This window comes from Orycteropus afer, unplaced genomic scaffold (genome assembly GCF_000298275.1).
Source record: "Orycteropus afer afer isolate SDZICR_OR568_19922 unplaced genomic scaffold, OryAfe1.0 scaffold00010, whole genome shotgun sequence".
NCBI lineage: Eukaryota > Metazoa > Chordata > Mammalia > Tubulidentata > Orycteropodidae > Orycteropus > Orycteropus afer.
The window spans coordinates 11,683,612-11,697,328 of NW_006921597.1; the positions used below are offsets into that span (position 1 = coordinate 11,683,612).

Genomic DNA, 13,717 nt, shown 5'->3' on the forward strand with positions numbered 1-13,717 from the left:
AAAGTGGTCAAGTATTCTCAAAAATAGTGCATTTATGAGGACAGAGTTGGGTCTTAAAATGAGAATATGTAAAAGCATTTGAGTCTTGGTGGTGGGGGGATATTGGAGGCACTGATGAGGTAACGGCAAGAAGCAGTCAGGATGACCTCACAGGTTTGAAGAACTCTGTTTTCTCCATAATGTTCCACAGTCATATGAAAGTTTATTCAAGAAGTTCCCAAATGTTTTCCTGGAGGATAGATAAAATGAATAGATAGAGTCCTTGGTGTCCCAATAGAGACATGTGTATCTAAAATTTACTCTTTAGTCTAAAACAGTTTTGGGGAGAAAGCTACTCCTGAGCTCAGTCATAGAATGAGCTGAAAATCATCACTCAGCACTATAAATCACTTGGTTTTCCTCATAAAACCCACAGCTACCTAAAATTATCTCATTTCATATTATCCATTGGAATATAAGTAGGGCTTTGTCTTCTCATTCACTATCTGCCACTACCCAGGACAGTGTCTGATTAGGTTTTTAAAAATTGAACCTATACTACTAGGAAGGGGAGGATAGAATTAGAACTTAGTTCTGCCTGACCTAAATCACTGAAGCGTACTGTCTCTTTAAGTGCTCAAGAAATGTTTGTTGAAAAAATTAATGAGGAATCAGTCAACGCTTTTGAAATGGACATCAAAGTGGTATTTCAAGATGTGATCTAATAGTGTTATGCAATATGAATTGGAGGTAGGGTAAATAATTAGGAGTCTGTTGCAATCATCTGAATTTATGGTGACTATGAAGAAGAATGAGGCATCAACTTGCAATATGCAGATGACACAACCTTTCACTGTTAAAAGTGACGAGGACTCGAAGCACTTACTGATGAAAATCAAAGACTACAGCTTTTAGTATGGATTACACCTCAGCACAGAGAAAACAACTAGACCAATAAGCAACATAATGATAAATGGAGAAAAGATTGAAGTTGTCAAGGATTTCATTTTACTTGGATCCATAATCAATGCCTATGGAAGCAGCAGTTAGGAAATCAAATGATAGATTGCAGTGGGCAAATCTGCTTCAAAAGACCTCTTTAAAGTGTTAAATACAAAGATGTCACTTTGGGAACAACTTTTGTAAGTAAAAAAAGAAAGGGAAGATGGTGTTGGGCACACAACCAGGGTTTCTGCCACAAATGGAGTGGTAAAATTGGGAAGTAACTTATATAAAGATAAGAAACTTTTAAGGAAAAGCACATTTGTAGAGGAAGGCGTTGGGTTTGGGTATATAAATTAGCAGATACCATTAGGAAATCAAGGTGAAATGTTACCGAAAGGGGATGAAAATGAATGAACAAACATCTTGGTTCAATAATACCTTTGTAATGTGTCCCAGTATTGTTGATTGAAAGGAGATGATGGTTGTAAGGGTAAGCACCAAAATATTCAGCTTTTGCTAACAAAGATGTTTGTCCCAATTTTCAATAAACCTGTTGCCATTTAGTCAATTCAGACTCACAGTGACTCTATAAGACAGGGTAGAACTGCCCTATAGGGTTTCAAAGGCTATAAACTTTACAGAAGCTGACTGCCACAGCTTTCTCCTGCTCAGTGTAGTGGGTGGGTTTGAACCTCCAGATTTTTGGTTGCCAACCAAGCACTTAGCCACTGTGCCACCAGGGCTCAGGAAATATTTAGTAGTAAAAAGAGTATTCAGCCTATGTTCACCATTCTGTTCCTACTCTGAAGTTCCAAGCAGGTGCCTACTATTCTCAGGATAAAATGTTACAATGTATAAATTCTGCTGAGCTTAACAAAATACTTTCTTACCTAACAGTAATTATCATATATTAATTATAACTGAAACTGCATGTTATCACGAAAAGGGCATGGGATTTTGATCTGGAAAGTGCTGGCTTTGCCATTTATGAACAGAATGACTTTGGGCAATACACTTTGCAGAGCCCCAGTTTTTTCATTTGGAAAGCAAGAATAATGTGCTATTTGCCTTTTAAGTGGTAATTAGGATAAAATAGATAATGTGCTATACATAGAATAGAATGTTATACAAAGGAAAAATATTATTCTTCTAACAGTATATACAGTAGGGATAACTGAGCATTCTAGATAGCAATTGAGTCTGTAAGACTTAAAATGAATTTTCTATTTAGTTCATTAAATAAATTCTGTCAAGTGAATTTATACTGAGTCAAGGGTATTTGTAATTAAAAGTATATGTGTGTGTGTGTGTGTGTGTGTTCAGAGCTCAATGGATATACCAGCGTATTCACTAAGCTGTTCCCATGTCATAAAACTGAGTATCTTGACTTTTCAGAAACCTAGACAACTCCATTATATTTCACCAGGGTGGCGAATCATTTAAGAAAACTACACTTGAAAAGAATCCAATATGTAAGAAGATTTAGAGAGAACTGAAATGCAGTGCCTGGCCCATGACAGACCTCTTTTCTAAAATCCCAGAGTAGAGACTAAACATAGGCTTCACCTGTTCGCCATTGTCAATTGCCTAAAGCTACAAATAGGTCCAGAGCTCATCTCTCCCCTTTTAGAAAAGGGTCAGATTTCAAGGGGCAAAGCAAAATAACAAAATGAATGTCAGGATATTTTACAGTGTCAGTTAGCCATCCACACCTTCTCTTCTCCTAGAACCAAGGAACCCAGCAGCAATGCCTCTGTTCAAACTTCCAGGTAAGTGTGCAAAAGTGTTTGGAAAGCTCAACTGTTTTCATATACAACCACTTCTTTAACTATCTTAGCAGCTGTGATCATCTTTATTTAGGGTTCATAACAGCTTTAATAATACATTTCAGAATCAGATACTTTCAAGGTTTTGTTGTTTTTGGTTTTGGAGGGGGGCATGATTTTTTTTAAAATTACATCAGCATCTTTGATGAACCCAGTAAAAAAAAAAAAAACAGTGTGAGATATTAGTTAATTACTAGTCCTGGGAGCTCTGGTAGCGTAGTGCCTAAGACTCTTGACTGCTAACCAGAAGGCTGGTGGTTCAAACCCACCAGCCACTCCTCGGAAGGAAGATGCGGCAATCTACTTCTGTAGTGATACTGCCTCGGAAACCCAAGGAGGGGTCGCTATGAGTCGGGTCCGACGCCACGGCACATAACAACAACAACAACAACAAGGAGCTCTGGTGGTGCAGTGGTTAAAGCACTCATCAGCCAACTCAAAAGTTGGCAGTTGGAACCTACTAGTCGCTCCATAGGAGAGAGATGAAGCATTCTACTTTCATAAAGATTTACAGCCTTGGAAACCTATAGGACAGTTCTACTCTGTCCTATAGCATTGCTATGAGTTGGAATCCACTTGATGGCAGTGGATGGGTTTTTCTGCTAGCCTAACAAAATCTGTGCTACCACAGTTTTGAGAAGAGTCCTACACAATGTCTCTAGCTATAGTATTAGCTGAAAATCATAAACATGATGGGAATAGTAACCCAAATTTTACATCTGATGATTCTCAGTTCAGGTTTGTACACAGAGTAATAAAAAAAAGTAGGAAGTTATGTCTTTTCCAGTACAAAATCAATACACGTTCCACATGAAGTAAATAGGGAGAAATTGCACTGAAAAATAAAAGTGATAACCATTCATTTATAAAATGTGTGGAATTTAGGAAAGTAGTAGTAACCACAAAACTATCATAGTCCCATCATCCAAGGATACCCATTCAGAATATTTAGTGTTTTTCTTTTGAGTGTATTCTCTATGCAAAATTAAAGAGTTTTTAAACATTGTTGTGATTATATTATACATGTCATTAACATTTTTTTTTTCATTTTATAGTCTGCTTTTTATTTTTGTATAATTTAATCATTTCACCATAATATTCCAAACTCTTCCTAAACATCGTTTTAAATGGCTAATGTATAATAGTCTAAATTTCTTAACTAAACCCTTAGGTTGTTTACAAGTTTTTGTAAGTATAAATATGCTTTGACAATAATCTTTGCCTTAGAACTTTTTCCATTTTTAAGGATTTTCTAAGAATTATTTTTAAGGATTATTTCCATAGGATAGATTCTTAGGAATGACTGTTAGTAGGTGTTACTAAATGGTTTTCCAAATGAGCTGTCACAGTTTGACTGCTACTAGCACTGTATGATTGTTACCATCCCTTTTCATGAGGTGTGTGTTTGTTTTTTATAAATCACATTTTACAAAGGACCTTTTTAAGATTATAAGCATATAGTTAAAGTGACATATTAGAAATGAAAGAAAATGAAGACATGTACCATGAGTATATTCCCAGAGTTTTCTGATGGTGGCAAATTATAGACAAACTGGAAGAATGAAGTTGTTATAATGCATTCCACGACACCTCTTTCTTGCACAGTCTACACATTTTCATTCCAAAGCACTGACTAATAGCCACTATGATTTCTGAAAGTTGTTCACTTATTTTATTTTATTTTACTTCATACAGCTGAAGAAAAACGTGAGTAATTTGGATTATTTTTCCTGCCATTTGCCAAATTATCAATTAAATAACTGATCCTGTTCCCTAATTCAGAAGCATGGTTATTTTCCAGTGGTGTTTATTAAATGATACTGCTAAAAGTCAACAAGGATTAAAAATGACCATAGATACAAATATTCCATAGTATAGCAAACTTCAAAAGAATCTAGTTTTGAAAGAGAACCTCATGGGACACTTATTTGATATATTAAAATAAAATAATCTTCTCCATTGACATAAATAGCCAAAAGAACTTACTAAGTTTGGCTTTGGTTAACTCTCAATTTTAGTGCAAAAAATTTTTTTGTGAATTTTTGTGACCAGATAAAATGGAAACCTATTTTAGAAAGAAAACTGTAACTTTTCTTGTATGCTCCCCTTTATCACAAATCAGTCTTGTCCTTTAGCTGACTGATGTAAGTCTGCCTCTGAGTTCCTTTGTGAGATGGAATGTGGTATATTAAAGACCTACAACCTTGTCTTTCCCCATAAATCAATAAAGCACCACTGAGAAATAAGCATGTTTTTCTAGAAGTATTGTGTGAAGAAGCAAGCATGATATTTCTTTTCTGAAAAGTCTTGCATTTCCTCTGTTAATAATAATAACCCTCAACTTTTGGATAGTACTGTGTAGTTTTAAAAGTATTTATTATTTAATCTTTATAGCAATTCCCTCAAGTTGGAATTATTATTATTAACACTCTCTTCTTATGATGATGAAAACAGAGGTTTCTACTCATTATGTGGTTTGCCCAAGGCATCCCAAGTGACAACTACACCTTTTCTGATTCCTACTCCAATGCTCTTTCACTTCACCATTCTACTTCTTGTTCCTACTCTTTTGTCTATTCTCTATCCAAATGTAGATAGCCTATCATCAAGGCATTTCCACTGGATGCTCCATTATCTCAAACAGTAACATACTCAGAAAAGAACTCAGAAATTATCTACACAAACCTGAGGGGGTCTTTTTTTTTCTCCATGAATTTAGATTGTCATCCAGTCTTATCTACTCATCTGTTGAAATCCCAAGCTCAGTCTTTCCTTTCCATAACCATTACCACTCCCTGAATTATTTTTGAAAGGCTGAGCTCTTGAATTAGGAGTCAAATTTCAGCCTTGGCTGCATGAAGTCAAAACAACTGGTTGATGCAGTGGAAGGAAATATCAACCATGTAATTGTTGGTCATCATGTAAACTATTTCTTGAGAGTAGACTTTTTACTTTTCAACTGTTTATAGTGGTTTAGGTAGATACAACCTTAGTAAGAACAATAATGTTTAAAAATATGGAAGAAGTGGATATGGGCAGTCCCAGATAATGAATGCTTGTTCTGGAAGAGGCAGATCTCAAGCAAAAACTGGGTATCCATTTCCACATCATCCCTCTGGAGACCTTCAGCTGTATTGCCATGGGCTCAGCATAACAAGTCAGCTGCATCCTCATCCTCATCCTCATCCTCATCATCATAACCAACTGGCCTGTTTCCATCTGCATTTCATTGTGCCTGAAGCCTCTTCTAACTTCTGCTTGCCACTCATCCTTGAGGTGCATGTGCTTATTTGTGATGCTTAGAGAGGAGTGATACTATTTCTGGGGAACTTTTCACCTTTGGGTGGAGGAAGGAATTTTCAAAGTATCTACTTAATGTTTCATTTGTTTGTTAGTGAGTCATGATGCTTGCCAAAGAACTACTCACAACATCCAAAGATGGTTTTCAGTTTCAGGAATTGCTTGCGTTTAATGAGGCAAACAGACGCATGAAGTTTAGCCAACACAGTGGGATTCTCTATTAACTATGAAACTCGTTGACCTAGCTGTTAGTGATAGTGAAGTTATGAATCAATAGCTATCATTTCCAATATATGCCTCAGCTTGGGGTGGTGTAGCATTTAACTGCTAACCAGAAGGTTTGTGGTTCAAACCCACCAGTTACTCCACGGAAGGGAGACTGGGCAATCTTACCACCTCAGGAACCCAATGGTGGTTGCTAGGAGTCAGAATCGACTTGATGGCAGTGAGTTTGGTTTTGGTTTGGTACAAAGTCATACCATTTATCATTTCCTTAATAGGCCAAAACTAGCTAACCCCAAATATGAAATGTCTAGTTGACCAAAGCTACCATATTATATTATTCAATTCAATTAGGTGCTTTATTTTCTTAAAGCATTTCCACTTTATCTCATTTGAAGTCACAACAGTCTTGTGAGTGAAGTTAGGTAGGTATGAGAATTCCCACTTTACACATAAGGAAATGGAGACAGAAGAAGGTGAAGGAGTTGGTAAGTGCAGAGCAAAGACTTGAGCATATTACACTTACTTAAGTTAGAATTGAAAATGTGGCCTTTTGGAGATCTGTATAGACACTATGGGGAAAGAGGATCTTTCTCTGCATGCAGTTTGCTTTGTCATCTTATGGGAAATGTTTGCCATCTACTGTTGCACCAAATAACTAACTATGTGCCATTCTCATTATTGCTACCTGCTCTTTTCTGGAGATACCAGGGACTTTTAGAATTCAGAGATAATGACCATTCAGATGTAAACAACTAGGTATCTGGAGGACAAGTTGGAACTTAACAGAAAGCAGAGACTGCATGTCCATCATCACTATACATGTTGAAACTAGTTTCTTACTTCTCCTGAGGGGTTTGGGGTTACTCACTGTTGAGTTAATGCCATGCCTCATTTTAAGAATGTGAAAAGTAAGGCATATGAAAGTAAAATCGACTTTCATGAACATTCATTATAGAAGGCCACATGTCCACAAGAAATGGGACTCCCAGCATTACTAGGTAGTAAATTTTAGTAACTCCCTGGCCCCTACACACCAACATATCACAAAGTTGTCTGGATTGAAAAAATACAAGGTTGTGATAGGTGAGAGAAATGCACTATGTATCCTAAAATACATATTTATTTCTCAGAACAACTTAGATCACTTGTTCTCTCTAGGAAGAAAAGCTCCAGGGACAAGTAACACTATCCACATCTTCTAAAGCCATCAGAAAATCCCATCAGTCTAATGGGAAGAACTGGGCTGCATGGTTACTATCAAATCAAACATAGCCCTGCCAGAAACACGTGGTCTTCCATTAAATGTTAGTTCTGCCAGAGCCCAATCTCATTTTAAGGACCATCTTTAGGACCATCCTGAGAAGTACAGTGAGAGTCTCACCTGTCTTTCTGAGAGCAGAATTCCAAGCTACACACACAAGAACTACTAAAGGGAGAACAGGCATTGAGCTCCATCATGTCTCTGGGACCATACTATGGAGCAGGGGTGCCATGCACCCAGTGCAGTCCTTAGCATTGCACCTTACACATAACAGAAATGCTCACATGACTTTTGGGAAAGGGTTTATACACTAACATGCAAAAACCTCCTTTAGAAATTGATGAGGCATTGCGTAGCTTTGCTGAAAAAGTGTTTGCCTCTGAAGTCAAAGATGAGGGAGGCCGTCATGAGATTTCCCTCTTTGACGTGGATGAGATCTGCCCGATATCTCACCGTGAGATGCAAGCACACATTTTCCAGCAGGAAACTCTGTCCAGCGCCACAGTGGGCAAGAGGTAAGTAAGTGGTGAGTAAGGGGGATGTTTTGAACAGTTGACATGAGGAGTTGGAACGTCAGGCAGATATGATTCAGTCTACCTGAATGATGTTTCAACTCACTGGAAGAACTCTGCTAGGATTATAAATGTTCCCCCCCCCCCCACTATGGGAGCTCTGGTGGCATAGGGGCTAAGGCATTTGACTGCTAGCCAGAAGGCTGGTGGTTCAAACCCACAGGCCACTCTTCAGAGGGAAGATTGGGCCATCTACTTCCATAGATACCGCCTCAGAAACCCAAGGAGGGATCGCTATGAGTCAGATCAACTCGATGGCAATGAGTTTGGTTTTTTGATTATGTACGCTGAGAGGTACCAGAGTCTAAAAAAATAAGACAAGAGTGGACTTCCTAGTCTTATCCACATCTCCGCTTAGTCACAGTCTCTCTAGCCTCCTGAGCAAGAGGCTATACCTATACAATTGTTCTAAAGTGGGCTGATGGCTGCTGTGAACACACTCATCTTACACACAATAGTTATACACAATGGAACTCAAGGTCCTTCATCTTCAAACCCCTTCCGTAGACAACCTTAGTGTTGTGTTCCCTGACATGAATCCTCCCAGCCAGCCAGTTCGTCCTCCTCCTGGCCCCCAGGATACAGCTCTCCATTTCTGCCCTCAGGCTCCTCCCATACTAAGCCCTATCACATATACGTACTGCCTCCCTCACGCAGTCTTCATAGGCTCCTCTCCACAAAGTCTTTTTATTTTCCCTTATTCAAACTAAGAATCTTTATCTGTCACAGGTTAGTCCTCAAACCTGTATTGGGTTTGAACTGCTGACCTTTCAGTTAGCAGCCACGCATTGCATCACCAGGGCCCCCCTGGTATTGACCACTTACTTGCAACACCCTCCTCACAGCACCTTCTCCAGCCTCAGGAAAAGATGATTCTGCTGTCATTCTTTTGACTTTATGTTTTCAAGGAAAGAACAATGTTTCATCTTCTTTGGCACCCCCCACTGGACTTAACCTAGGACTCATGTCAAAGTAGAAAACAATAAATACTTGTTGATTTGAGGAAACAATACTGATTAAACTATCTATAAGATCCAGGTACTTTTCTAAGTATTAAATCTCACAGAAATCCTATATGGTAGGTATGATTATGCCTTTTTTTTTTTTTTTTTCCTGTGACATGAGGAGATGGAAGCTTTTTCAGGTTGGGAGATTGAGAGTTTAAGGAATAGCCACAAAAAATGGCACAGGTAGTAACTGATATAGCCTGGGTTATTGCAGCACCCAGACTGCATTTTCTGCTAGAAGACTGCCTGTGAGGAATGATGTCATGCTAAGTGTCTTCTAGCAGGTCCTGTAAGACCCATTGTTCTAAAGTATATTAAGAAAAAGGGGACACTGTCATGTGTCCTCAGTAATATCTTCTTCCACTATGGCTGGATCCTATTTCTGACATTAGCCCACATTTTAATTTTCACTTTTTGTCCTCAAATAACATTCTACAGTGAAAATCTATCACAATGGGACTTTTGATGAAAATAAAATTCATTTATTTTAAAATTTCAAACACAGAAAAAAGCGTTTCCAAGGGCGGAAGACTGTTAATTTGTCCATTCCACGAAGTGAAACATCTTCCACTGAATTGTCCCACATTGATGACTACATTTCTTCATCTCCAACCTACCAGAGTGTGCCTGATTTCCAGAGAGTGCAGATCACAGGCGATTATGCCTCTGGGGTGAGTTTCCTCTTGCCCCTCAGATGTACCTGCTGGGAAGGCACTCAGCTTGACTGTTCTAGCTTCTCCCCTTCCTCCCTGTTGAGGAAAGTGTTACTCCTTCACCTGTCCTTTGTTACACTTCATTATTGCATTCCAACTCTAATGCGTCACGTCTTGCATTTCTATATTGCTTTTATCATCCAACATAATTTCTCCTTCTTTGTTTCATTTGCTGCCACATGAAGAATATGTATGCATTACAGAATGCAGTAGACTGATTTTGAAAAAATGTCAAAGACAGCAGCAGGTCATCTAGTCTCACTGATGGCAGCACAAAGCAGGAACAAGAGCCTCGGGCAGGCACAGGGAGCTCTTGGGTAAAGAAAGACCCTATGAAATGCGGAACAGAGAGAAGGGCTGCAGGTAGCATGAACTGATCGAAGAAAACAAATCAGTAGAAAGAAAGGGAGAAGAAAGAAGGGAGGGGAGATCAGAGAAAAAAAGAAGGAAGATGCAAAAGAGGTTAGAAAATTCTAACAAGGCATTGTTTTCTTTCTGACTATTCTCTCCAGTTTCACTGCAGATGCCTACACAGTGGGTTATTGCTTGGAACAGACTCTTGCATGCCCCAGGGCTAGTAAACTCACGCCACAAACAACCTGACTTGCTTGCCCTGTCCAAAAGAGTTGGCCAATTCATAAATCTCTGCCACAACGACTTGCAGAATCAGCATCATATTGGTGAAGCTGCTGTTTAGCCATCAGTCAATGCTCCAAATATAGTTTTAATGACTAGTACCAGGCCCTCTTCTCATGTAACTGACCCATTTAGTATCAATCCTAACTGCTTAAAAGTGACAAAACAATGAAATGGACACCATTCTTGTTTATTCATTTTCTGTGTAATAAATTGGCTGCTCTGCAAATAGCAGGGATTTTAGATGCTATATAGTAGAAAGGAAATGTTTAATACTCAGTAAGTACGTGAGAAACAAAGTTTAGAAATTGGAGGTATCTTCAGGGTTCAAAAAATATATAAAAATTAGAAAACAAACTTGATACCTATGTGTTTGGTAGCAATGAAAACAGGAGTAGGAAGGACGAAGACTAAGAAAGGACAAGGCATGCAGAAGTCAGAGACCTCATGAGAAAGCTGGGGGCTTGGTCTGGAGACTTTGAAGAACTAAGTATATCACTGTTATCTGTTGGTTAGATGTAACTGAATAACACTCCCCAGAATTTAGTCTGTACATGAATAAAAAGAAGTAAAAGAGATGGCAGGACTAAGTTCCCATGGCCATTGATCCTTGATAAACAATTGATTCAATTTAATCAGTCCTTATTGAGGACTACTCTGTATTGGTAAGTGCTAAGGACATAAGCTGGTGGCATAGTGCCTAAGGCATATGACTGCTAACCAGAAGGCTAGCAGTTCAAACCCACCAGCCACTCCTTGGAAGATTAGGCAATCTACTTCCATAGAGATACTGCCTTGGAAACCCAAGGAGGGGTCACTATGAGTCAGATCAACTTGATGGCAGTGAGTTTGGTTTTTGGTTTTTCTTTTTAAGGACATAAACATGAATAAGATCCACTCTTGCCCTTCAGTTGCTGATAGACCCACTATTGCTGTTGTTGTTGTTAGGTGCCGTCGAGTTGTCTCCAACTCATAGCGACCCTATGCACAGCAGAACAAAACACCGCCCGGTCCTGAGCCAGCTCCATGATTCTTGCTATACTTGAGCCCATCGCTGCTGCCGATGTGTCAATCCATCTCATGATAGACCCACTAGGTGGCAATGAAACAAGCATGTCCTTAGAAACAGACCCCCAGTGTAGCACTGTGTGTCAGACTCTTTTCACCAAAGTAAACGGGTCTTTAGAAAAAAGTTAAACGGATTAGGAGCTATATCTGAACCTCAAACCATTGGGAACAAGTATACCTTGATCCCAGTGAGAAAAAAATGAGTATTCGATGATTTCAAGCTAGAACTACTTAGATACACCTAGCTCAGCCAGGATCAGGGATAGGGGCCAGGGAAATAGGCCAGTTTGGGAAATTTCCCACAGTTCTAATAAAATTTTATTCTACAATCTCTCTACTTCCCCCCTCCCCCACCCAGCCATAAGTAAAATGCTTCTTGTTGTTGTTGGGTGCAGTCAAGTCAGTTCTGACTCATAGTGACCCTGCGCATACAGAACCAAACACTGCCCAGTCCTGCACCATCCTCACAATCATTGCTATGTTTGAGCCCATTGTTGCAGCCACTGTGTCAATCCATCTCACTGAGGGTCTTCCTCTTTTTCACTGACCCTCTACTTTACCAAGCATGATATCCTTTTCCAGGGACTGGTCCCTCCTGATAAGATATCCAAATTATGTGAGACAAAGTCTTACTGTCCTTGCTACTAAGGAGAATTCTGTCTGCACTTCTTCCAAAACAGATTTTTTTTGTTCTTCTGGCAGACCATGGTATATTCAAAATTCTCCACCAGCACCATAATTCAAAGGCATCAGTTCTTCCTCATTGTCCAGCTTTCACATGCATATGAGGCAGTTAAAAATACCATATCTTGAGTCAGGCGCATCAAGTCCTCAAAGTGACATTTTTTGCTTTTGAACACTTTAAAGACATCTTTTGCAACAGATTTGCCTAGTGCAATATGTTGTTTGATTTCTTGACTGCTGTTTCCATGGGTGTTGAGTGTGGATCCCAATGAAAGGTAAGTTTTGATAGAGATGAAAGAGCTAGCAAATTACAGGACCTGTCCCTGGAGGGAGACTCAGTGCCTAAGTCAATTAGGAAGTAGCCAGGTCTGGTAAAGACATTGGGTGCCAGGTGGGGTGAGGTTCAGCCTGGCTGCAATAAATAGGACAGCTGGGAAGTGCCAAAGAGAAGCTTTAACCACTTCTCAGATTTTCACAGGCTCAACTCTGATATTCTGAAATTTTCTTGGCAGGTTACAGTTGAAGATTTTGAAATGGTTTGCAAAGGTCTATATCGGGCATTATGTATACGGGAGAAATACATGCAAAAGTCGTTTCAGAGGTTCCCTAAAACCCCTTCCAAGTACTTGCGGATAGTTGATGGTGAGCCTTGGGTAACAAATGAGAGCTTCTATCCAGGTAATTTATTTTCTTATAGGATGTAGAGAATATATCTTTAGGTTTAACTACTAAATATTAAATATAGAACATGTCCTACATTATAAACAATCCAGTCTAAAAAATCATCGTCATCTTTGGCTCCAACCTCCTCCCTGCCCCACATGTCCAATCATTTGATTGTGTCTGTACAGTATCTCTCAAAATCTCTTCTCTCGTCTCCATCTCCCAATTCCCCTAACTTAAATCTATATCTCCCCTTGTCTGGATTACTGCAATGGCCTCTTATCTAGTCTGCTAAACTGCAATCTTACTCTCTTTTCAGTTCATCCTCACTTTAGTGCAAGTTATCTTATTAAAACACAGCTCTAAGCATATCCCCCTCTTCACAAAAATCCTTGACTGCTCCCCATTACTAACAAAACCAAATCCAAAGTGTTTGGCACAGCATTCAAGAGCTACCACCATCTGGCCTCCTAACTACATCTTTACTAATTCATTTTTTTGGATTTGCACACTCAACCTATTTCAACATTTGCCATTTCTTGTCCACCATTTATACTCTTTGTTCTGGCAGGAACTATTCATGTTCTCCACATAGACAGACATTTCTTTGTGCCTGCACTGTTGCCATGCTGTTCCCTGTGTTTCATGCTGTTCTCTTCATCCTTTATTCACTATATACCCAACTATACAAATCCTACTTAATCCTTCAAGGGGCAGCTCAAATACTATTATTTCCTGCCTTCCTCTAACTTCTGGATAAAGTGCTTCATTTACATACCTCACTTTTTACTTCCTGTCTATATAAATCTAAAGTACCTATTCTTTTTTATATTTTAGT

At 39.0% G+C, this 13,717-nt stretch overlaps 1 protein-coding gene across 1 annotated transcript in view; it reads left to right on the forward strand.

Annotated features, from left to right (window-relative positions):
* The first annotated feature begins 2,593 nt into the window (after positions 1-2,593).
* The window catches only part of AMPD1 (adenosine monophosphate deaminase 1), a 27,122-nt gene continuing 15,998 nt past the window's right edge, over positions 2,594-13,717 (forward strand). Inside the window, 5 exon segments of the mRNA XM_007948887.2 lie at positions 2,594-2,693; positions 4,446-4,457; positions 7,871-8,051; positions 9,621-9,786; positions 12,729-12,894. Coding sequence (XP_007947078.1) covers positions 2,594-2,693; positions 4,446-4,457; positions 7,871-8,051; positions 9,621-9,786; positions 12,729-12,894 — 625 coding nt within the window.